The following is a 25,896-nucleotide window of genomic DNA, read 5'->3' on the forward strand; positions in this document are numbered from 1 at the left end:
TATTATTGTAAATCTTTTTTTCTCTGATTGGACAGGGGCGGCTCTGCCTCCCCTGCCTCCTATTACTGCACGTCACTGCCCCCCAGTCATTCGAACCGAAGGTACAGGAAGAAAAAGGAGAAACTAAAAGGTGCAGAGGTGACTGAAGTTTAAAATAAAAAAATATAATGTCTTAAAATAACAGGGCGGGCCGTGGACTTGTCGTACCATAGAAGAAATTAATTTATCAGGTAAGCATAAATTTACTTTTCTTCTATAAGGTACAACGAGTCCACGGATTCATCCTTTACTTGTGGGTTACAATACCAAAGCTACAGGACACGGATGAACGGGAGGGACAAGATACCTAAACAGAAGGCACCACTGCTTGAAGAACTTTTCTCCCAAAAATAGCCTCCGAAGAAGCAAAAGTATCACATTTGTAAAATTTGGAAAATATGAAGCGAAGACCAAGTCACAGCCTTACAAATCTGTTCAACAGAAGCATCATTTTTAAAAGCCCATGTGGAAGCCACCGCTCTAGTAGAGTGAGCTGTAATTCGTTCAGGAGGCTGCTGTCCAGCAGTCTCGTATGCCAAATGGATGATGCTTTTCAGCCAAAAAGAAAGAGAGGTAGCCGTAGCCTTTTGACCTCTACGTCTTCCAGAATAGACAACAAATAAAGAAGATGTTTGACGGAAATCTTTGGTCGCTTGCAAGTAAAACTTCAAAGCACGTCCAAGTTGTGCAACAGACGCTCCTTCTTAGAGGAAGTATTAGGACACAGAGAAGGAACAACAATTTCCTGATTGATATTCCTATTAGTAACAACCTTAGGAAGGAATCCAGGTTTGGTACGCAAAACCACCTTATCAGCATGGAAAACAAGATAAGGCGAGTCGCATTGCAATTCAGATAGTTCAGAAAATAGTTCGAAGCGATAGCAACTAAAAACAGAACTTTCCAAGATAGAAGCTTAATATCTATGGAATGCATAGGTTCAAACAGAACCCCTTGAAGAAATTTAAGAACTAAATTCAGACTCCATAGCAGAGCAACAGGTTTAAACACAGGCTTGATTTTAACTAAAGCCTGACAGAACGACTGAACGTCTGGAACATCTGCCAGACGCTTGTGCAGTAGAATTGATAAAGCAGATATCTGTCCCTTTAAGGAACTAGCTGATAGCCCCTTCTCCAATCCTTCTTGGAGAAAGGACAAAATCCTAGGAATCCTATTCTTACTCGATGAGTAGCCTTTGGATTCGCACCAATAAAGATATTTACGCCATATCTTATGATAAATTTTCCTAGTGAAAGGCTTTCGAGCCTGAATCAAGGTATCTATGACAGACTCAGAGAAACCCCGCTTGGATAAAATCAAGCGTTCAATCTCCAAGCAGTCAGCCGCAGAGAAACTAGATTTGGATGCTGGAACGGACCTTGAATCAGAAGGTCCTGTCTCAGTGGCAGAGTCCATGGTGGAAGAAATGACATGTCCACCAGGTCTGCATACCAAGTCCTGCGTGGCCACGCAGGTGCTATCAAAATCACCGAAGCTCTCTCCTGTTTGATTCTGGAAATCAAACGAGGAAGGAGAGGAAATGCTGGAAACACATAAGCCAGGTTGAACGACCAGGGTACTGCTAGAGCATCTATCAGTACTGCCTGAGGATCCTTTGACCTGCACCCGTAACAAGGAAGTTTGGCATTCTGACGAGACGCCATCAGATCCAATTCTGGTGTGCCCCATTGCTGAATCAATTGTGCAAACACCTCTGGATGGAGTTCTCACTCCCCCGGATGAAAAGTCTGACGACTTAGAAAATCCGCTTCCCAGTTCTCCACTCCTGGGATATAAATTGCTGATAGATGGCAAGAGTGAGTCTCTGCCCATCAAATTATTTTGGTAACCTCTATCATCGCTAAAGAACTCTTTGTTCCCCCCTGATGATTGATATATGCTACAGACGTGATATTGTCTGACTGGAATCTTATGAATCTGGCCAAAGCCAGCTGAGGCCACGCCTGAAGCGCGTTGAATATCGCTCTCAGTTCTAGAATATTTATCGGGAGGAGAGCCTCCTCCTGAGTCCACAAACCCTGTGCTTTCAGGGAATTCCAGACTGCACCCCAGCCCAATAGGCTGGCATCCGTCGTCACTATGAACCATGCTGGCCTGCGGAAACACATTCCCTGGGACAGATGATCCTGTGACAACCACCAAAGAAGAGAGTCTCTGGTCTCTTGATCCAGATTTATCTGAGGAAAGAAATCTGCATAATCCCCATTCCACTGTTTGAGCATGCATAGTTGCAGTGGTCTGAGATGCAAGCGAGCAAACGGAACCATGTCCATTGCCGCTACCATTAGTCCGATTACCTCCATACACTGAGCCACTGACGGCCGAGGAATGGAATGAAGAGCTCGGCAGGTGGTTAAAATCAGAAAAATTTTCATGTCCACCGAATCTATCAGAGTTCCCAGGAATGGAACTCTTGTGAGAGGGATAAGTGAACCCTTTTTTACGTTCACCTTCCACCCGTGAGATCTTAGAAAAGCCAACACGATGTCCGTGTGAGATTTGGCTAGTTGGTAAGTAGACGCCTGAATTAAGATATCGTCCAGATAAGGCGCCACTGCTATGCCCCGCGGCCTTAGAACCGCCAGAAGGGACCCTAGCACATTTGTGAAAATTCTGGGAGCTGTGGCCAACCCAAAGGGAAGAGCCACAAACTGGTAATGCTTGTCCAGAAAGGCGAACCTGAGGAACTGGTGATGATCTTTGTGGATAGGGATGTGTAGATATGCATCCTTTAAGTCCAAGGTGGTCATATATTGACCCTCCTGGATCATTGGTAAAATAGTCTGAATGGTCTCCATCTTGAAGGATGGGAGGAAATTGTTTAGGATCTTGAGATCTAAAATTGGTCTGAAGGTTCCTTCTTTTTTGGGAACCACAAACAGATTGGAATAGAACCCCTGCCCCTGTTCTGTTTCCGGAACTGGGCAGATCACTCCCATGATATATAGGTCTTCTACACAGCGTAAGAATGCCTCTCTTTTTGTCTGGTTTACAGACAATTGAGAAAGATGGAATCTCCCCCTTGGAGGAGAATCTTTGAAATCTAGAAGATACCCCTGGGTTACGATTTCTAAAGCCCAGGAGTCCTGAACGTCTCTTGCCCAACCCCTTCATGCTGTCTTGGTGGCAGCAGCGGCTTCTTGGCCTGTTTACCTTTGTTCCAAGTCTGGTTAGGTCTCCAGACTGACTTGGATTGATCAAAATTCCCCTCTTGCTTTGCAGCAGGGGAAGAGGTAGAGGGACCACCTTTGAAGTTTCGAAAGGAACAAAAATTATTTTGTTTGGTCCTCATCTTATTTGTCTTATCCTGAGGAAGGGCATGGCCTTTCCCTCCAGTGATGTCTGAAATGATCTCTTTCAGTTCAGGCCCGAATAGGGTCTTACCCTTGAAAGGGATGGCTAAAAGCTTAGATTTTGATGACGCATCCGCAGACAAGGACTTAAGCCATAACGCTCTACGCGCTAAAATGGCAAAACCTGAATTCTTCGCCGCTAATTTAGCCAGATGAAAAGCGGCATCTGTAATGAAAGAATTAGCTAGCTTGAGAGCCCTAATTCTATTCAGAATATCATCTAATGGGGTCTCAACCTGAAGAGCCTCCTCCAGAGCCTCGAACGAAAAAGCAGCTGCAGTAGTTACGGGAACAATGCACGCTATAGGTTTGAGAAGAAAACCCTGATGAACAAATATTTTCTTTAGGAGACCCTCTAATTTTTGATCCATAGGATCTTTGAAAGCACAACTGTCCTCAATAGGTATAGTTGTACACTTAGCCAGGGTAGAAATAGCTCCCTCCACCTTAGGGACCGTCTGCCACGAGTTCCGCATGGTGTCTGATATGGGAAACATTTTCTTAAAAGTAGGAGGGGGAGCGAACGGAATACCTGGTCTATACCACTCCTTAGTAACAATGTCCGAAATCCTCTTAGGGACCGGAAAAACATCAGTGTAAGCAGGAACCTCTAGAAATCTGTCCATTTTACACAATTTCTCTGGAACTACAATAGGGTCACAATCATCCAGAGTCGCTAAAACCTCCCTGAGCAACAAGCGGAGGTGTTCTAGCTTAAATTTAAAAGCCGTCATATCTGAGTCTGTCTGAGGGAACATCGTTCCTGAATCAGAAATCTCTCCCTCAGACAGCAAATCCCTCACCCCCAACTCAGAACATTGTGAGGGTACATCGGATATGGCTAATAAAGCGTCAGAGGACTCAGCATTTGTTCTCACACCAGACCTACTGCGCTTCCCCTGCAACCCAGGCAGCTTAGATAAAACCTCTGTGAGGGTAGTATTCATAACTGCGGCCATATCTTGCAGGGTGAAAGAATTAGACGCACTAGAACTACTTGGCGTCGCTTGTGCGGGCGTTAATGGTTGTGACACTTGGGGAGAATTAGATGGCATAATCTGAATCCCTTCTGACTGAGAATCATCATGCAACATACTTTTAGTAGCTAAAATATGTTCTTTGCAATTTATTGACCTTTCAGTGCATGAGGGACACATTCTAAGTGGGGGTTCCACAATGGCTTCTAAACATATTGAACAATGTCAGATATGTTGAACAGGCTAGTAATGACTAAAAACAAGCATGAAAACACTTTATTTAGTGAATAAAACAACAATCTTAAAAAACGGTACTACGCCTTTATCAAATTTTTGATAGCAGACTCAATATGTGTAGTTAAGTTTGCCCCACAAGAAAATTTAACATTTAACCCGTTATTGTGCAAACCGGATTGAATTAATGCCTAAATCCAGAAAAAACACCCCAGCACCTTGCCACAGCCCCTGCTGTGGCGCCTACCTGCCCTCAGGATTGTAAATATGAAAACATTCACAAGGGCCCTTAGGAGTTGGAGCTTGCTGCGTGAAAACAACTGCGCATCTGAGGCGCGAAAATAGGCCCCACCCATCTCACTCAATGTCTCTACAGCCTCAAAGAACCAGTGCGGTTTTAAACTAGCCATGTGGGTTCTGAGACCCAAAAAATAAGACAAGTGTACCCTCAATAAAGTTGCCCAAAAAATGTTATTGCAGCACTCCCAGTTCAGAAAACGTTTGCCCACAAACATTCAAAACTCAGTGTCAACCATTTTTTAATTAGCCCCTTATGCAAGCTTAGTAATGCCTTTCTATAGCTCTTAGGATTACTGCTTACCCTTACCCTCATGGGGATACTGTCAGCCTTTCTGAATTACACAAGTCTCTCCAGAAAAAATGACTGAACATACCTCACTGCTATATAGCATGAAAACGTTCCTCACACTGAAGTTTCCTGTACTCCTCAACCTCTGTGGGAACAGCACTGGATCTTAGTTACAAATGCTAAGATCATCCTCCTCCAGGCAGAAATCTTCATCCATCTGCTGCCTGAGAGTAAATAGTACACATCGGTACCATTTAAAACAAAAAACTCTTGCTTGAAGAAATTAAAAACTAATATTTTATCACCTCTTTAACTTTACCCTTTCTAGTACTTAGAGTAGGCAAAGAGAATGACTGTGTGGTGGAGCTAAGGGAGGAGCTATATAGACAGCTCTGCTGTGGTGCTCTTTGCCACTTCCTGTTAGCAGGAGGATAATATCCCACAAGTAAAGGATGAATCCGTGGACTCGTCGTACCTTATAGAAGAAAAGGGCATTTGGATGGGCATTGCTCTTAAAAGGGCATTTAGCTCTTTTACGTTGCCCAAAACCCTAAGCTAAAAAACATAAATTATGTAAGAACATACCTGATAAATTAATTTCTTTCATATTGGCAAGAGTCCATGAGCTAGTGACGTATGGGATATACAATCCTACAAGGAGGGGCAAAGTTTCCCAAACCTCAAATGCCTATAAATACACTCCTCACCACACCCAAAATTCAGTTTAACGAATAGCCAAGTAGTGGGGTGAAAAATAAAGGAGTAAAAAGCATCAACAAAGAAATTTGGAAATAATTGTGCTTTATACAAAAAAATCATAACCACCATAAAAAGGGTGGGCCTCATGAACTCTTGCCAATATGAAAGAAATAAATTTATCAGGTAAGTTCTTACATAAATTATGTTTTCTTTCATGTAATTGGCAAGAGTCCATGAGCTAGTGACGTATGGGATAGCAATACCCAAGATGTAGAACTCCACGCAAGAGTCACTAGAGAGGGAGGTATAAAATTAAAAACAAGCCATTTTTTCGCTGAAGAAAATTAATCCACAACCCAAAATATAAGTTTATTCTCATAAATGAAAGGAAAAAAACTTAAAACATAGGCAGAAGAATCAAACTGAAACAGCTGCCTGAAGAACTTTTCTACCAAAAACTACCTCCGAAGAAGCAAATACATCAAAACGGTAGAATTTAGCAAATGTATGCAAAAGAAGACCAAGTTGCTGCTTTGCAAATCTGATCAACTGAAGCTTCATTCATAAAAGCCCACAAAGTGGAAACTGATCTAGTAGAATGAGCTGTAATTCTCTGAGGCGGGGCTTGACCCAACTCCAAATAAGCTTGATGAATCAAAAGCTTTAACCACGATGCCAAGGAAACGGCAGAAGCCTTCTGACCTTTCCTAGGACCAGAAAAGATAACAAATAAACTAAAAGTCTTCCTGAAATCTTAAGTAGTTTCAACATAATATTTCAGAGCTCTCACCACATCCAAAGAATGTAATGATCTCTCTAAAGAATTCTTAGGATTAGGAGACAAGGAAGGGACAACAATTTCTCTATTAATGTTGTTAGAATTCACAAACTTAGGTAAGAATTTAAATGAAGTCCTCAAAACTGCCTTATCCTGATGAAAAATTAGAAAAGTAGATTCACAAGAGAGCAGATAATTCAGAAACTCTTCCAGCAGAAGCCAAAAGAAACAACACTTTCCAAGAAAGTAGTTTAGTGTCCAAAGAATGTATAGGCTCAAATGGAGGAGCCTGTAAAGCCTTCAAAACCAAAATTAAGAGAGATTAAGAGATTGATTTAATGAAAGGCTTGAAACGAACCAAAGCCTGAACAAAATAGTGAATATCAGGAAGCTTAGCAATCTTTCTGTGAAATAAAACAGAAAGAGCAGAGATTTGTCCCTTCAAGGAATTTGCAGACAATCCCTTATCCAAACCATCCTGAAGAAACTGTAAAATTCTAGGAATTCTAAAAGAATGCCAAGAGAATTTATGAGAGGAACAACATAAAATTTAAGTCTTCCAAACTCGATAATAAATCTTTCTTGAAAGAGATTTACGAGCCTGCAACATAGTATTAATCACAGAATCAGAGAAACCTCTATGACTAAACACTAAGCGTTCAATTTCCATACCTTCAAATTTAATGATTTGAGATCCTGATGGAAAAACGAACCTTGAGACAGAAGGTCCGGCCTTAATGGAAGTGGCCAAGGTTGACAACTGGACATCCGAACAAGATCCGCATACAAAACCTGTGAGGCCATGCTGGAGCTAACCAGCAACACAAATGATTGCTTCATGATGATCTTTGAGATCACTCTTGGCAGAAGAACTAAAGGCGGGAAATTATAAGCAGGTTGATAACACCAAGGAAGTGTCAACGCATCCACCTGCTTCCGCCTCAGGATCCCTGGACCTGGACAGGTACCTGGGAAGTTTCTTGTTTAGATGAGAAGCCATCAGATCTATTTCTGGAAGACCCCACATCTGAACAACCTGAGAAAACACATCTGGATGGAGGGACCACTCTCCCAGATGTAAAGTCTGATGGCTGAGATAAACCGCTTCCCAATCGTCTATACCTGGGACTATGAACCGCAGAAATTAGACAGGAGCTGGTTTCACGCCCAAGCAAGAATCCGGGATACTTCTTTCATAGCTTGGGGACTGTGAGTGCCACCCTGATGATTGACATATGCCACAGTTGTGATATTGTCTGTCTGAAAACAAATGAATGGTTCTCTCTTCAACAGAGGGCCAAATCTGAAGAGCCCCTGAAAATCCCTGAGTTCCAAAATATTGATTGGTAAGTCTCGCCTCTTAAGATTTCCAAACCCCTTGTGCTGTCAGAGATCCCCACACAGCTCCCAGACCTGAAAGACTCACATCTGTTGTGATCACAGTCCAGGTTGGACAGAGGTCATGGACACTGAATCTATCTGGAAACCTAAAAAGGTGACCCTTGTCTGAGGAATCAAAAAACTTTTTGGTAAATTGATCCTCCAACCATGTTTTCGAAGAAACAACACTAGTTGATTTGTGTGAAATTCAGCAGAATGTAAAGACTGAGCTAGTACCAAGATATCATCCAACTAAGGAAACACTGCAATACCCTGCTCTCTGTTTACAGAAAGTAGGGCACCGAGAACCTTTGAAAAGATTCTTGGAGCTGTCGCTAGGCCCAAAAGGTAGAGCGAAAAATTGGTAATGCTTGTCTAGAAAAGAGATCTCAGAAACTGACAATGATCTGGATGAATCGGAATATGAAGATAAGCATTCTGTAAGTCTAATGTGGATATATAATGCCCTTACTGAACATAAAGGCAGACTAGTCCTTATAGTTACCAGTTGGCACCTCTTACATAACGATTCAAAATTTTTAGATCCAGAACAGGTCTGAATGAATATTCTTTATTTGGGACAATGAATAGATTTGAATAAAACCCCAGACCCTGTTCCTGAAATGGAACTGGCATAATTACCCCTGAAAACTCCAGGTCTGAAACACACATCAGGAAAGTCTGAGATGCGGTGAGAGAAAATACTTTCTCACAGGAGGTCTTACTCTGAATCCTATTCGGTACCCAGAGAGACAATACTCAGAATCCATTGATTTTGGGACAGAATTTGTCTAAACATCCTTGAAAAAATCTTAATTGGCCCCCCACCAGCTGAGCTGGAATGAGGGCCGCACCTTCATGCGGACTTGGGGGCTGGCTTTGGTCTCTTAAATGCTTGGATTTATTCCAAGTTGAGGAAGGCTTCCAATTGGAAACAGATTATTTGGGGGAAGGATTAGGTTTATGTTCCTTATTCTGTCGAAAGGAACGAAAACGGTTAGAAGCTTTAGATTTACCCTTAGGTCTTTTATCCTGAGGCAAAAAAACTCCCTTCCCCCAGTGACAGTTAAAATAATTGAATCCAACTGAGAACCACATAATTTATTACCTTGGAAAGAAAGAGATAGCAATCTAGACTTAGAAGTCATGTCAGCATTCCAAGATTAAAGCCACAAAGCTCTTCTAGCTATAATAGCTAAAGACATAGATTTAACATCAATTTTGAGGATATCAAAAATGGCATCACAAATAAAATGATAAGCATGTTGAAGCAAGCGAACAATGCTAGACAAATCAGAATACAATTCTTGTTGCGCTAAATTTTCCAACCAAAAAGTTGATGCAGCTGCAACATTAGCCAATGAAATTGCAGGCCTGAGAAGATGACCTGAATATAAATAAGCCTTCCTTAGATAAGATTCAAGTTTCCTATCTAAAGGATCTTTAAAAGAAGTTCTATCATCCATAGGAATAGTAGTACGTTTAGCAAGAGTAGAGATAGCCCCATCAACTTTGTGGATCTTTTCCCAAAACTCTAAAGTAACTGCTGGCAAAGAATACCATTTTTTAAACCTTGAAGAAGGAATAAAAGAGGGTACCCAGGCCCTATTCCATTCCTTAGAAATCATATCAGAAATAGCATCAGGAACTGGAAAAACCTCTGGAATAACTACAGGAGGTCTATAAACAGAATTTAAACGTTTGCTAGTTTTAATATCAAGAGGACTAGTTTCCTCCATATCTAATGTAATCAACACTTCCTTTAATAAAGAACGAATATACTCCATTTTAAATAAATAAGTAGATTTGTCAGTGTCAATATCTGAGGAAGGATCTTCTGAACCAGATAGATCCTCATCAGAGAAGGATAATTCAGTATGTTGTCGTACATTTGAAATTTCAGCAACTTTATGAGAAGTTTTTAAAAGACCTTTTACGTTTATTAGAAGGCGGGATGGCAGACAAAGCCTTCTGAATAGAATCAGCAATAAATTCTTTTAAATTCACAGGTATATGTTGTACATTAGATGTTGAAGGAACATCAACAGGCGATGTACTATTACTGATGGACACATTATCTGCATGTAAAAGTTTATCATGACAACTATTACAAACCACAGCTGGAGATATACCCTCCACAAGTTTACAACAAATGCACTTAGCTTTGGTAGAACTGTTATCATGCAGCAGGGTTCCAAGAGTGATTTCTGAGACAGGATCAGATTGAGACATCTTGCAAATGTAAGAGAAAAAAACATATAAAGCAAAATTATCAATTTCTTTATATGGAAGTTTAGGAATGGGAAAAAAATGCAAATAAAATAAAAATTTCACCTGCAATATATGTTACATAAAGCTAGCACTAATATAATGTTATATAATTCTACATCTACAACCACCAAAAAACACCCATGCTAAATAGTTTCTAAATTTTGTACTGAGTTTAGAAATACCCAATGTTTACATGTTCTTTGCTTTTTTGCAAGTTATAGGGCAATAAATACAAGTAGCACTTTGCTATTTCCAAACCACTTTTTTTCAAAAGTAGCGCTAGTTATATTGGGACACCGATATCTCAGGAATCCCTGAATATCCCTTGACATGTATATATATATTTTTTTTAGAAGACATCCCAAAGTATTGATCTAGGCCCATTTTGGTATATTTCATGCCACCATTTCACCGCCAAATGCGATCAAATAAAAAATATTGTTCACTTTTTCACATTTTTTTTCCCCAAACTTTAGGTTTTCACTGAAATTATTTACAAACAACTTGTGCAACTATGGCACAAATGGTTGTAAATGCTTCTCTGGGATCCCATTTGTTCCGAAATAGCAGACATATATGGCTTTGGCGTTACTTTTTGGTAATTAGAAGGCCGCTAAATGCCACTGCGCACCACACGTGTAATATGCCAGCAGTGAAGGGGTTAATTAGGGAGCATGTAGGGAGCTTCTAGGGTTAATTTTAGCTTTAGGGTAGTGTAGAAGACAACCCAAAGTATTGATCTAGGCCCATTTTGATATATTTCATGCCACCATTTCACAGCCAAATGCGATCAAATAAAAAAACAGAATTTATGCTTACCAGATAAATTATTTTCTCTTGCGGTGTATCCAGTCCACGGATTCATCCTTTACTTGTGGGATATTCTCCTTCCCTACAGGAAGTGGCAAAGAGAGCACACAGCAGAGCTGTCCATATAGCTCCCCCTCTAGCTCCACCCCCCAGTCATTCGACCAAAGGTTAGGAAGAAAAGGAGAAAACCATAGGGTGCAGTGGTGACTGTAGTTTAAAACAAAAACATTTTTCCGGACTTAAATGTCAGGGCGGGCCGTGGACTGGATACACCGCAAGAGAAAGTAATTTATCAGGTAAGCATAAATTCTGTTTTCTCTTGCAAGGTGTATCCAGTCCACGGATTCATCCTTTACTTGTGGGATACCAATACCAAAGCTTTAGGACACGGATGAAGGGAGGGAACAAGACAGGTACCCTTAAACGGAAGGCACCACTGCTTGCAAAACCTTTCTCCCAAAAATAGCCTCCGAAGAAGCAAAAGTATCGAATTTGGAAAATTTGGAAAAAGTATTGCAGTGAAGACCAAGTCGCTGCCTTTACAAATCTGTTCAACAGAAGCCTCGTTTTTAAAAGCCCATGTGGAAGCCACTACTCTAGTAGAATGAGCAGTAATTGTTTCAGGAGGCTGCTGGCCAGCAGTCTCATAGGCCAAACGGATGATGCTTTTCAGCCAAAGGAAAGAGAGGTAGCAGTCGCTTTCTGACCTCTCCTCTTACCAGAATAGATAACAAACAAGGAGGATGTTTGTCTGAAATCCTTAGTTGCTTGTAAATAGAAATTTAAAGCACGAACCACATCAAGATTGTGTAACAGACGTTTCCTTCTTCGAAGAAGGATTAGGACACAGAGAAGGAACAACTATTTCCTGGTTAATATTCTTGTTAGAAACAACTTTAGGAAGAAAACCAGGTTTGGTACGCAAAACTACCTTATCTGCGTGGAACACCAGGTAAGGTGAATCACACTGTAAGGCAGATAATTCTGAAACTCTTCGAGAAGAAGATATAGCTACCAAAAACGAAACTTTCTAAGATAATAACTTAATATCTATGGAATGTAAAGGTTCAAACGGAACCCTTGACGAACTGAAAGAACTAGATTTAGACTCCATGGCGGGAGCCACAGGTTTATAGACAGGCTTGATTCTGACTAAAGCCTGAGCAAACGCTTGAACGTCTGGTACCCTCTGCCAGACGCTTGTGTAAAAGGATAGACAGAGCAGATATCTGTCCCTTTAAGGAACTAGCTGACAGTCCTTTCTCCAATCCTTCTTGAAGGAAAGACAATACCTGGGAATCCTAATCTTACTCCATGAGTAACCCTTGGATCACACCAACCCAGATATTTCCGCCATATCTTATGGTAGATTTTCCCTGGTGACAGGCTTTCTAGCCTGAATCAGAGTATCTATAACTGACTCAGAGAAACCACGCTTTGATAGAATTAAGCGTTCAATCTCCAAGCAGTCAGACGTAGAAAAACTAGATTTGGATGCTTGAATGGACCTTGTATTAGAAGATCCTGCCTCATTGGCAGTGTCCATGGTGGGACAGATGACATGTCCACTAGGTCTGGCATACCAAGTCCTGCGTGGCCATGCAGGTGCTATCAGAATCACCGAAGCCTTCTCCTGCTTGATTCTGGCGACCAGACGAGGGGGAGAAGGGGAAACGGTGGAAAAACATAAGCTGGATTGAAGGACCAAGGCGCTGCTAGAGCACCCTATCAATACCCGCCTTGGGTTCCCGGGACCTGGACCCGAAAAGAGCAAGTTTGGTGTTCTGACGGGGACGCCATCAGATCCAACTTGGAGTGCCCCATAGCTGAGGTCCCACATTCACTTTACCCTCCCGTAGAGAGACCCTAGTGCTTAGAGCCGGCAAAGAGAATGATTGGGGGGTGGAGCTAGAGGGGGAGCTATATGGATAGCTCTGCTGTGTGCTCTCTTTGCACTTCCTGATAGGGAAGGAGAATATCCCACAAGTAAAGGATGAATCCGTGGAACTGGATCACCTTGCAAGAGAAAAATTGTTAACTTTTTCACTAACTTTGGGATTCTCATTGAAATTATTTACAAACAGGCTTGTGCATTATGGCACAAATGGTTGTAAATGCTTCTCTGGGATCCCCTTTGTTCAGAAACAGGCAGACATATATGGCTTTGGCATTACTTTTTGGCAATTAGGAAAGGCCGCTTAAATGCTGCTGCGCACCCAACACTTCGTAGTATGCCCAGCAGTGACAGGGTTAATTAGGTAGCTTGAAGGGTTAATTTTAGTTTTAGTGTAGAGATCAGCCTCCCACCCTGACACATCCCACCCCCTGATCCTCCCAAAACAGCTATCTTCCCCTCCCCCTCCCCACAATTGTCCCCGCCATCTTAAGTACTGGCAGAAAGTCTGCCAGTACTAAATAAGATATTTTTTTTTATTATTTAAAAAAATAAATAAAAAAAAAATCATATTCTGCTGTGTAGGATCCCCCTTTAGGCCCCCAACCTCCCTTATCCCCACCAAAGAGCTCCCTAACCCTCCGCCCACTAACTATTCCCCACCATTTTGGGTACTGGCAGCTGTCTGCCAGTACCCACTTTGCAATAAAATTTTATATTTTTTATAAAAAAACCCCTCACTTTTTCTGTAGTTGTAGCTGCCCCCCCTCCATACCCTCTCCCTCTCAGCCTTTTTAAAAGTAACCCCCCCCTCCTCTGCCACCCCCTGCCACCCTCTCTACCACTCGCCTAGCACTTTTAATTTTTAAGGGTGCTCTGCTTTGATCGCGGGTGTGCTAGCGCCCATCCCTCACCTCCCGCGCGCACCTGACATCTCTGCTGGCCAGAAGGAAGTTCCCTAGCGATGGGACACCCACCCCCGCCTCCCTGAAATGGCTCCCCACCACCAACGATCGGCACCCATCGCTGGCCGATGCAGAGAGGGCCACCAGAGTGGCCAAAAAAGGTATTGCCGTGATGCCTCAATATTGAGGCATCACTGCAATACCTTGAAAGAGACTGAAGCGATCAGGATCGCTTACAGCCGCTTGAAACTATTAACGACGTACAGGGTACGTCGCTGGTCTTTAAAGACCAGTTTGTGTGTGACGTAAACCTGTACGACATGTGTCGTTTAAGGGGTTAACCAATATCTTAATTGATTTTATCTAGTCCAAAATGTTTTAAGTACTGAAAGTATAACATTATATTGTGCGTGTGTAAATAGTATACAGAGCCCATGTACTCACTTCTTGGTCCAACCGGTTGAACAGGTGCTAAAAATCACATTATCTACTTAGTATATCGATCCAAGAAAGGCATTCATAGGTTTTATATTATATATATATATATATATATATATATATATATAAAATATATTCTTTAATCCATTAAAAAAAAAAAAAAAAAAAGTGGGGGGGGGGGGGAGGTCAATGTTTGGGTTTCCCCAGTGAAGCCTTTGTCAAGGGTCTTCAACTCGCACAACAAATAATAATGTAATTTACTGGGAGGCCACATGTTTTAAATGGATTGATAGAATAAAGACATTTTATACCTGTTAGTGTCCTTATTTGGATCTGATTACACATATTATAAGTGCCTTCCTGGAATAATATGTAAACCCAGACCTCACACATTGAAAAACCCAATGGAATACTGGATTATTGTACATGTACAAATAAAGTAAATATTAAATATGTTTAAAACGTGATAAGAGGGTCAAGAAAACTCAACAGATGCCATCCTGATCAGTCTCTGTGCTAAATTTCAGGCAGAACTGTTTAGCCATTTGTGGTTGTACATTTATTAAATGAACTTTTCTTATAGTGCCAAATAGAAGAACATATACACTGTTGTCATAATTCCCCTACAGGGGGCACAATATAATAAACCATTTAGGTAATATCAGTTTATCTACTAGTTTATAAGAGGTTTAGCTAATGCTTCATAAAAAAAATTGTAAATCACTTGCATTGCAGCTCTGCTGAATACATGTGAACGAACCTCACTACCAGTGTTACCTGTGTATTTTGTAGATAAAACTCACCTCCATGCGGGCCATAGTCTGGATATGTAAGGGACTGATCCTTTATGAATTTTCCAAATACAAAACGTTTTGCTGCATACTCCCGCCCCAGATTGAGCCACCCTGGAGAGTAAAGGGCAGAGATTACAAACAGGTTTGATCACAATACTCTCTCTGCCTGATGTCCCAACATTTACCCTCCTCATGTAAGCTGTTGCTGAGATAGTATTATGGATGCGGGGTGATGGTCAACATGTTTGAAATAGAAGCTACACCACGTCCCTTCAGGTGAAATCTACATCAAGAGGATCTGAATAATTACGGACGCATTGCACGTTATTATAACCTAATATGATTCTGTGAAATAAAATGTACAATACTATAGTAATAGCAAAAGAGTGTTTTACTAAAGACTAGATTATTCTACAAATCTACATACAAAAAGTCAAATGTACAAATATGCAGCCTGCTCCTCACTTTCAATTGTTTCTATATTTAAAATAATGTGTCAAGTCCTGTAATAAGTATTAAGCAAAAAACCAAAACAAAACTTGTTGGAATGGTTGATAGTAAAATTGCAAACCAACTCTTTAATGTGCATTCATTAATCCTAATTTGCTAAATTGTATAGCTGGGTGCCATTTTGTATGGAGAATTTAGTGGTATTGTCCTGTGGCCATGTGATACACTCACATTTACAAAAAGATTTAGTTATAAATAAATTAAATTTAACTGTATATACTAGAGACAAATAAAGTGCGTTTTGTATATATCAAAATTTGAACTGTGCAAGTAAAAGACTATTTGAAGTCTGGCGACGTGCTGTAAGTAGCAAAGTAAGCACACTGTAGTCTTGTTTCCATTGAGCCGTTAAAAATGGAGCCGTAAGCTACCGAAGTTGCCGGCAGTTAAAAGTAATTTACGGCTCCAATTTAGTATCCGGTTTCCATTGAATTATTTAGCGCATTGCGTGCAGTCGCCCTTTTCGTGTTAACGTTTCCATCCGATGCCGGATTGCTTGAAAATTAGTTACTATGGTAACCCGACCACACACTATGGGACTCAATAACATATACGACGCCACATACAAGTGCGGCGCGTATATTTTACCTGTCGCTCGCTTTTATGATAAAAGCAAAACACCTAACGCTGCTTAAATCCTATTGGCTGTTCAAATCAGCCAATAAGATTTAAGCAGCTCTCATCCTATTGGCTGATTTTAAATTTTCAGCCAATAGGAATGCAAGGTACCCCAATATAAAACGTGTACCTTGCATTCAAGTTTCAGTGTGTGAGGCGGATGATCGCATGAAGAGGAGCCTCCACGTCGGATAGCCGCGCTGCGCCGAAGACCCACTCCGCTCATCGGAAGACAGCTCTGCACCTCCGGGAAGAAGATAGAAGATGTTGCCGCTTGTTAGGTTAGGGGGCTTAGTGATTATATTAAATTCTTGCGTTGTGGAGGGGCTGGCAGATTAGTGATTAATAGTTTAAAGAGGTACTTTTTGTTGTGGGGGGGATGGCGGTTTAGGGATTAATAGGTACTTTGCATTGTGGGGGGGATGGCGGTTTAGGGGTTAATAGCTTAAAAAACTAAATTTATGCTTACCTGATAAATTAAAGGTGTAAGTGAGATAAGTAGAGCGCTGGAAACAGTGATTCCAAACACCTCACAGTAAATAAGTCCTTCAGACTAATTTGTGTTATACAAAAAAGAGGGGTGGGGCGTGAGGCGCTAGTGAAAGCTTAAGAAATCAAAATGGTGAATGTTTTAACACAGTATGTGTCTATGTATTCAGTGTCTGCTCAAATAATTGCTTTAAATATATAAAACTAAATTTTCTGTGTTATGTTTATATAAATGCTGTGTAATAACAGAATTTATGTTTACCTGATAAATTACCTTTCTCCACGGTGTGTCCGGTCCACGGCGTCATCCTTACTTGTGGATATTCTCTTCCCCAACAGGAAATGGCAAAGAGCCCAGCAAAGCTGGTCACATGATCCCTCCTAGGCTCCGCCTACCCCAGTCATTCGACCGACCGTTTAAGGAGGAATATTTGCATAGGAGAAACCATATGGTACCGTGGTGGACTGTAGTTAAAGAAAATAAATTATCAGACCTGATTAAAAAAAACCAGGGCGGGGCCCGTGGACCCGGACAACACCGTTTGGAGAAAGTAATTATATCAGGTAAACATAAATTCTGTTTCTCCAACATAGGTGTGTCCGGTCCACGGCGTCATCCTTACTTGTGGGAACCAATACCAAAGCTTTAGGACCCGGATGAAGGGAGGGAGCAAATTTCAGGTCAACCTAAATGGAAGGCACCAACGGTTTGCAAAACCTCTTCCTCCCAAAAATAGCCTCAGAAGAAGCAATAGTAATCAAACTTGTAAAATTTGGTAAAAGTGTGCAGTGAAGACCAAGTCGCTGCCCCTACATATCTGATCAACAGACGCCTCGTTCTTGAAGGCCCATGTGGAAGCCACAGCCCTACGTGGAATGAGCTGTGATTCTTTCGGGAGGCTGCCGTCCGGCAGTCTCGTAAGCCAATCTGATGATGCTTTTAATCCAAAAAGAGAGAGAGGTAGAAGTTGCTTTTTTGACCTCTCCTTTTACCGGAATAAACAACAAACAAGGAAGATGTTTGTCTAAAATCCTTTGTAGCATCTAAATAGAATTTTAGCAGCGCGAACAACATCCAAATTGTGCAACAAACGTTCCTTCTTTGAAACTGGTTTCGGACACAGAGAAGGTCACGTAATCTCCTGGTTATGTTTTTGTTGAGAAACAAACTTTGGAAGAAAACCAGGTTTAGTACGTAAAACCACCTTATCTGCATGGAACACCAGATAAGGAGGAGAACACTGCAGAGCAGATAATTATGAAACTCTTCTAGCAGAAGAAATTGCAACTAAAAACAAAACTTTCCAAGATAATAACTTAATATCAACGGAATGTAAGGGTTCAAACGGAACCCCCTGAAGAACTGAAAGAACTAAATTGAGACTCCAAGGAGGAGTCAAAGGTTTGTTAAACAGGCTTAATTCTAACCAGAGCCTGAACAAAGGCTTGAACATCTGGCACAGCTGCCAGCTTTTTGTGAAGTAACACAGACAAGGCAGAAATCTGTCCCTTCAGGGAACTTGCAGATAATCCTTTTTCCAATCCTTCTTGAAGGAAGGATAGAATCTTAGGATCTTAACCTTGTCCCAAGGGGAATCCCTTTAGATTCACACCAACAGATATATTTTTTCCAAATTTTGTGGTAAAATCTTCTAGTTACAGGCTTCTCTGGCCTGAACAAGGTATCGATAACACGAATCTGAGAACCCTCGCTTCGATAAGATCAAGCGTTCAATCTCTCAAGCAGTCAGCTGGAGTGAAACCAGGTTCGGATGTTCGAACGGACCCCTGAACAAGAAGGTCTCGTCTCAAAGGTAGCTTCCAAGTGGGAGCCGATGACATATTCACCAGATCTGCATACAAGTCCTGGTGGCCACGCAGGAGCTATCAAGATCACCGACGCCCTCTCCTGATTGATCCTGGCTACCAGCCTGGGGATGAGAGGAACGGCGGGGAACACATAAGCTAGTTTGAAGGTCCCAAGGTGCTACTAGTGCATCCACTAGAGCCGCCTTGGATCCCTGGATCTGGACCCGTAGCAAGGAACTTTGAAGTTCTGACGAAGAGGCCATCAGATCCATGTCTGGATTGCCCCCACAGCTGAGTGACTTGGGCAACAGATTTCCGGATGGAGTTCCCACTCCCCCGGATGCAATGTCTGACGACTCAGAAAATCCGCTTCCCAATTTTCCCACTCCTGGGATGTGGATAGCGGACAGGTGGCAGGAGTGAGACCTCCGCCATTAGAATGATTTTGGGTCACTTCTTCCATCGCTAGGGAACTCCTTGTTCCCCCCCTGATGGTTGATGTACGCAACAGTTGTCATGTTGTCTGATTGAAAACCGTATGAACTTGGCCCTCGCTAGCTGAGGCCAAGCCTTGAGAGCATTGAATATCGCTCTCAGTTCCAGAATATTTATCGGTAGAAAGAGATTCTTCCCTGAGACCAAAGACCCTGAGCTTTCAGGGATCCCCAGAAACCGCGCCCCAGCCCATCAGACTGGCGTCGGTCGTGACAATGACCCACTCTGGTCTGCGGAATGTCCCATCCCTTGTGACAGGTTGTCCAGGGACAGCCACCAACGGAGTGAGTCTCTGGTCCTCTGATTTACTTGTATCTTCGGAGACAAGTCTGTATAATCCCATTCCACTGACTGAGCATGCACAGTTGATAATGGTCTAGTCGAATGCGCGCAAAAGGAACTATGTCCATAGGCCGCTACCATCAACCCGATCACTTCCATGCACTGAGCTATGGAAGGAAGAGGAACGGAATGAAGTATCCGACAAGAGTCTAGAAGCTTTGTTTTTCTGGCCTCTGTCAGAAATATCCTCATTTCTAAGGAGTCTATTATTGTTCCCAAGAAGGGAACCCTTGTTGACGGAGATAGAGAACTCTTTTCCACGTTCACTTTCCATCCGTGAGATCTAAGAAAGGCCAGGACTATGTCCGTGTGAGCCTTTGCTTGAGGAAGGGACGACGCTTGAATCAGAATGTCGTCCAAGTAAGGTACTACAGCAATGCCCCTTGGTCTTAGCACAGCTAGAAGGGACCCTAGTACCTTTGTGAAAATCCTTGGAGCAGTGGCTAATCCGAAAGGAAGCGCCACGAACTGGTAATGCTTGTCCAGGAATGCGAACCTTAGGAACCGATGATGTTCCTTGTGGATAGGAATATGTAGATACGCATCCTTTAAATCCACCGTGGTCATGAATTGACCTTCCTGGATGGAAGGAAGAATAGTTCGAATGGTTTCCATCTTGAACGATGGAACCTTGAGAAACTTGTTTAAGATCTTGAGATCTAAGATTGGTCTGAACGTTCCCTCTTTTTTTGGAACGATGAACCAGATTGGAGTAGAACCCCATCCCTTGTTCTCTTAATGGAACAGGATGAATCACTCCCATTTTTTACAGGTCTTCTACACAATGTAAGAATGCCTGTCTTTTTATGTGGTCTGAAGACAACTGAGACCTGTGGAACCTCCCCCTTGGGGGAAGCCCCTTTGAATCCAGAATGATAACCTTGGGAGACTATTTCTAGCGCCAAGGATCCAGAACATCTCTTGTTCCCAAGCCTGAGCGAAGAGAGAGAGTCCTGCCCCCACCAGATCGGTCCCGGATCGGGGGCCAACATTTCATGCTGTCTTGGTAGCAGTGGCAGGTTTCTTGGCCTGCTTTCCCTTGTTCCAGCCTTGCCATATGGTCTCCAAGAGCTGGCTTGGCTTGAGAAGTATTACCCTCTTGCTTAGAGGACGTAGCACTTTGGGCTGGTCGTTTCTACGAAAGGGGGCGAAAATTAGTTTATTTTTTGCCTTGAAAGGCCGATCCCTGAGGAAGGGCGTGGCCCTTACCCCCAGTGATATCAGAGATATCTCTTTCAAGTCAGGGCCAAACAGCGTTTTCCCCTTGAAAGGAATGTTAAGTAGCTTGTTCTTGGAAGGACGCATCAGCCGACCAAGATTTCAACCAAAGCGCTCTGCGCGCCACAATAGCAAACCCAGAATTCTTAGCCGCTAACCTAGCCAATTGCAAAGTGGCGTCTAGGGTAAAAGAATTCAGCCAATTTGAGAGCATTGATTCTGTCCATAATCTCCTCATAAGGAGGAGAATCACTATCGACCGCCTTTATCAGCTCATCGAACCAGAAACATGCCGGCGATGTAGCGACAGGGACAACGCATGAAATTGGTTGTAGAAGGTAACCCGGCTGAACAAAAATCTTTTTAAGCAAACCCCTTCTAATTTTTTATCCATCAGGATCTTTGAAAGCACACTACCTCACCTCCTTATGGTCATAGTGGTGCGTTTGTTTAAAGTGGAAACCGCTCCCTCGACCTTGGGGACTGTCTGCCATAAGTCCTTTCTGGGGGTCGACCATAGGAAACAATTTTTTAAATATGGGGGGGACGGGACGAAAGGAATACCGGGCCTTTCCCATTCTTTATTAACAATGTCCGCCCACCCGCTTGGGTATAGGAAAAGCTTCTGGGAGCCCCGGCACCTCTAGGAACTTGTCCCATTTTACATAGTTTCTCTGGGATGACCAACTTGTCACAATCATCCAGAGTGGATAATACCTCCTTAAGCAGAATGCGGAGATGTTCCCAACTTAAATTTAAATGTAAATCACATCAGGTTCAGCTTGTTGAGAAATGTTCCCCTGAATCAGTAATTTCTCCTCAAGAACAAAACCTCCCTGGGCCCCCATCAGACTGGTTTAGGGGACCCTTCAGAAAACATTATTATCAGCGTCGTCATGCTCTTCAGTATCTAAAACAGAGCATCGCGCTTACCGTGTAGTGTTCATTTTGGCTAAAATGTTTTTGACAGAATTATCCATTACAGCCGTTAATTGTTGCATAGTAAGGAGTATTGGCGCGCTAGATGTCTAGGGCCTCCTGAGTGGGCAAGACTTGTGTAGACCGAAGGAGGGAATGATGCAGTACCACCTGTTACTCCCCTCCACTTGAGGAATCATCTTGGGGCATCATTGTCATTGTCACATAAATCACATTTATTTAAATGCATAGGAATTCTGGCTTTCCCCACATCAGAACACAGTCTATCTGGTAGTTCAGACATGTTAAAACAGGCATAAACTTGATAACAAAGTACAAAAACGTTTTAAAATAAAACCGTTACTGTCACTTTAAATTTTAACTGACACCACACTTTATTACTGCAAATTGCGAAAAAACATGAAGGAATTGCTTCAAAATTCACCAAATTTTCCACCACAGTGTCCTTAAAGCCTTAAAAGCATTGCACACCCAAATTTGGAAGCTTTAACCCTTAAAATAACGGAACCGGAGCCGTTCTGAACTTTAACCCCTTTACAGTCCCTGGTATCTGCTTTGCTGAGACCCAACCAAGCCCAAAGGGGAATACGATACCAAATGACGCCTTCAGAAAGTCTTTTCTAAGTATCAGAGCTCCTCTCACATGCGACTGCATGCCATGCCTCTCAAAAACAAGTGCGCAACACCGGCGCGAAAATGAGGCTCTGCCTATGCTTTGGGAAAGCCCCTAAAGAATAAGGTGTCTAAAACAGTGCCTGCCGATATTATTATATCAAAATACCCAAATAAAATGATTCCTCAAGGCTAAATATGTGTTAATAATGAATCGATTTAGCCCAGAAAAAGTCTACAGTCTTAATAAGCCCTTGTGAAGCCCTTATTTACGATCGTAATAAACATGGCTTACCGGATCCCATAGGGAAAATGACAGCTTCCAGCATTACATCGTCTTGTTAGAATGTGTCATACCTCAAGCAGCAAGAGACTGCTCACTGTTCCCCCAACTGAAGTTAATTGCTCTCAACAGTCCTGTGTGGAACAGCCATGGATTTTAGTGACGGTTGCTAAAATCATTTTCCTCATACAAACAGAATCCTTCATCTCTTTTCTGTTTCTGAGTAAATAGAACATACCAGCACTATTTCAAAATAACAAACTCCTGATTGAATAATAAAAACTACAGTTAAACACTAAAAAACTCTAAGCCATCTCCGTGGAGATGTTGCCTGTACAACGGCAAAGAGAATGACTGGGGTAGGCGGAGCCTAGGAGGGATCATGTGACCAGCTTTGCTGGGCTCTTTGCCATTCCTGTTGGGGAAGAGACTATCCCACAAGTAAAGGATGCACGCCGTGGACCGGACCACACCTATGTTGGAGAAAGTTTGTGTATTTTATAACGTTTTAGGATATATTACTGACCATATATCATAATTTATAATAGTTTAAATAAAGTGCACTGTGTGACAAATTTTCTGCAACCAAAAATTCTTTGATTTTTAATTTACACTGCTATATAGAATCAATATTACTCTTGAAAATTTCATACCGTTTTAAACTTGGTATTTCCAAATGTTTTACTTACAAATTCTAAGTATACCGATGTTCAAATATATATCTTCATTCAAATACTATATAGGTATTTCTCTTTTGTACAAATATATGCCAAAAAGAACAACAAAAGAGGAGATTAAATGTTGAATAAAGTTATTTATTATAACAATATAAAAATCGAATTAAATAATTATTATTATTTAATTCGATTTTTATTTTGTTATAATAAATAACTTTTATCAACATTAATCTCCTCTTTTGTTGTTCTTTTGGCATATATTTGTACAAAAGAGAAATACCTATATAGTATTTGAATGAAGATAGATATTTGAACATCGGTATATACTTAGAATTTGTAAGTTAAAACATTTGGAAATACCAAGTTTAAAACGTATGAAATTTTCAAGAGTAATATTGATTCTATATAGCAGTGTCTATTAAAAATCAAAGAATTTTTGGTTGCAGAAAATTTGTCACACAGTGCACTTTATTTAAACTATTATAAATTATGATATATGGTCATAATATATCCTAAAACGTTATAAAATACACAAACTATTACACAGCATTTATATAACAAACACTGAAAATTTAGTTTTTATAATTTAAAGCAATTATTTGAGCAGACACTGAATACATAGGACACATACTGTGTTAAACATTCACACTTTAGATTTCTTAAGCTTTCACTAGCGCCCCCTCACGCCCCACCCCCTTTTTTTGTATACCTGATAAATTACTTTCTTTTAACTATATGACGAGTCCACGGATTTCATACTTTCTTGTGGGATATTAACCTCCTGCTAACAGGAAGTGGCAAAGAGCACCACGAGTAGTGCTGTATATATAGCAACACACACAAGCAAGCCGCTGCAGATACGGCCAAACCCAGCGTGGAGAGCGTGCTTGGGGCGAAGTGATCCAGGCAGGTAAGCAGACAGGAACAGGGGTGCCTTGCTGTAATACACAGCCGGTTAGCTGAGAAGTAGTCCAAAATAGAAAAACAGCAGCACTCAAGCAAAGAGTCTTCAGGGCAGCAAAATAGGTAAACGCAAAAAACATAATTTATGTAAGACTTACCTGATAAATTCATTTCTTTCATATTAGCAAGAGTCCATGAGCTAGTGACGTATGGGATATACATTTCCTACCAGGAGGGGCAAAGTTTCCTAATCCCTCAAAATGCCTATAAATACACCCCTCACCACACCCCACAATTCAGTTTTAACGAGATAGCCAAGAAGTGGGGTGATAAAAAAGTGCGAAAGCATATAAAATAAGGAATTGGAATAATTGTGCTTTATACAAAAATCATAACACCCACAAAAAAAGGGCGGGCCTCATGGATCTTGCTAATATGAAAGAAATGAATATTATCAGGTAAGTTCTTACATAAATTATGTTTTCTTTCATGTAATTAGTCACGAGTCCATGAGGCTAGTGACGTATGGGATAATGATTACCCAAGATGTGGATCTTTCCACGCAAGAGTACACTAGAGAGGGAGGGATAAAATAAAGACAGCCAATTCCTGCTGAAAATAATCCACACCCAAAATAAAGTTTAAAGAAAAACATAAGCAGAAGATTCAAAACTGAAACCGCTGGCCTGAAGTACTTTTCTACCAAAAACTGCTTCAGAAGAAGAAAATACATCAAAATGGTAGAATTTAGTAAAAGTATGCAAAGAGGACCCAAGTTGCTGCTTTGCAAATCTGATCAATCGAAGCTTCATTCCTAAAACGCCCAGGAAGGTAGAAACTGACCTAGTAGAATAAGCTGTAATCCTTTGAGGCGAGTTAATACCCGACTCAACATAGGCAAGTGAATTAAAGATTTCAACCAAGATGCCAAAGAAATGGCAGAAGCTTTCTGGCCTTTTCTAGAACCGGAAAAGATAACAATAAACTAGAAGTCTTTCGGAAAGACTTAGTAGCTTCAACATAATATTTCCAAAGCCTCTAACAACATCCAAAGAATGCAACGATTTTCTCCTTAGAATTCTTAGGATTAGGACATAATGAAGGAACCACAATTTCTCTACTAATGTTGTTGGAATTCACAACTTTAGGTAAAAATTCAAAAGAAGTTTCGCAACACCGCCTTATCCTGATGAAAAATCAGAAAAGGAGACTCACAAGAAAGAGCAGATAATTCAGAAACTCTTCTGGCAGAAGAGATTGCCAAAAGGAACAAAACTTTCCAAGAAAGTAATTTAATGTCCAATGAATGCATAGGTTCAAACGGAGGAGCTTGAAGAGCCCCCCAGAACCAAATTCAAACTCAAGGTGGAGAAATTGACTTAATGACAGGTTTTATACAAACCAAAGCTTGTACAAAACAATGAATATCAGGAAGATTAGCAATCTTTCTTGTGGAAAAAGAACAGAAAGAGCAGAGATTTGTCCTTTCAAAGAACTTGCGGATAAACCTTTATCTAAACCATCCTGAAGAAACTGTAAAATCTCAGGGATTCTAAAAGAATGCCAAGAAAATGATGAGAAAGACACCAAGAAATATAAGTCTTCCAGACTCTATAATATATCTCTCTGGATACAGATTTACGAGCCTGTAACATAGTATTAATCACAGAGTCAGAGAACCTCTTTGACCAAGAATCAAGCGTTCAATCTCCAATACCTTTAAATTTAGGATTTGAGATCCTGATGGAAAAAAGGACCTTGCGACAGAAGGCTCTGGTCGTAGCGGAAGAGTCCCACGGATGGCAAGAGGCCATCC

The 25,896-nt window shown here is 41.3% G+C and overlaps 1 protein-coding gene across 1 annotated transcript in view; it reads right to left on the minus strand.

The window, feature by feature from the left end:
• LOC128649118 (acyl-CoA dehydrogenase family member 11-like) overlaps positions 1 to 25,896 on the minus strand; it is a 385,838-nt gene that overhangs the window by 204,125 nt on the left and 155,817 nt on the right. Inside the window, 4 exon segments of the mRNA XM_053702199.1 lie at positions 15,195 to 15,227; positions 15,229 to 15,292; positions 15,369 to 15,412; positions 15,414 to 15,455. Of these exon segments, the coding sequence (XP_053558174.1) occupies positions 15,195 to 15,227; positions 15,229 to 15,292; positions 15,369 to 15,412; positions 15,414 to 15,455 (183 nt within the window).

The sequence above is a fragment of the Bombina bombina genome, chromosome 2, assembly GCF_027579735.1.
Source record: "Bombina bombina isolate aBomBom1 chromosome 2, aBomBom1.pri, whole genome shotgun sequence".
NCBI classification, from domain to species: domain Eukaryota; kingdom Metazoa; phylum Chordata; class Amphibia; order Anura; family Bombinatoridae; genus Bombina; species Bombina bombina.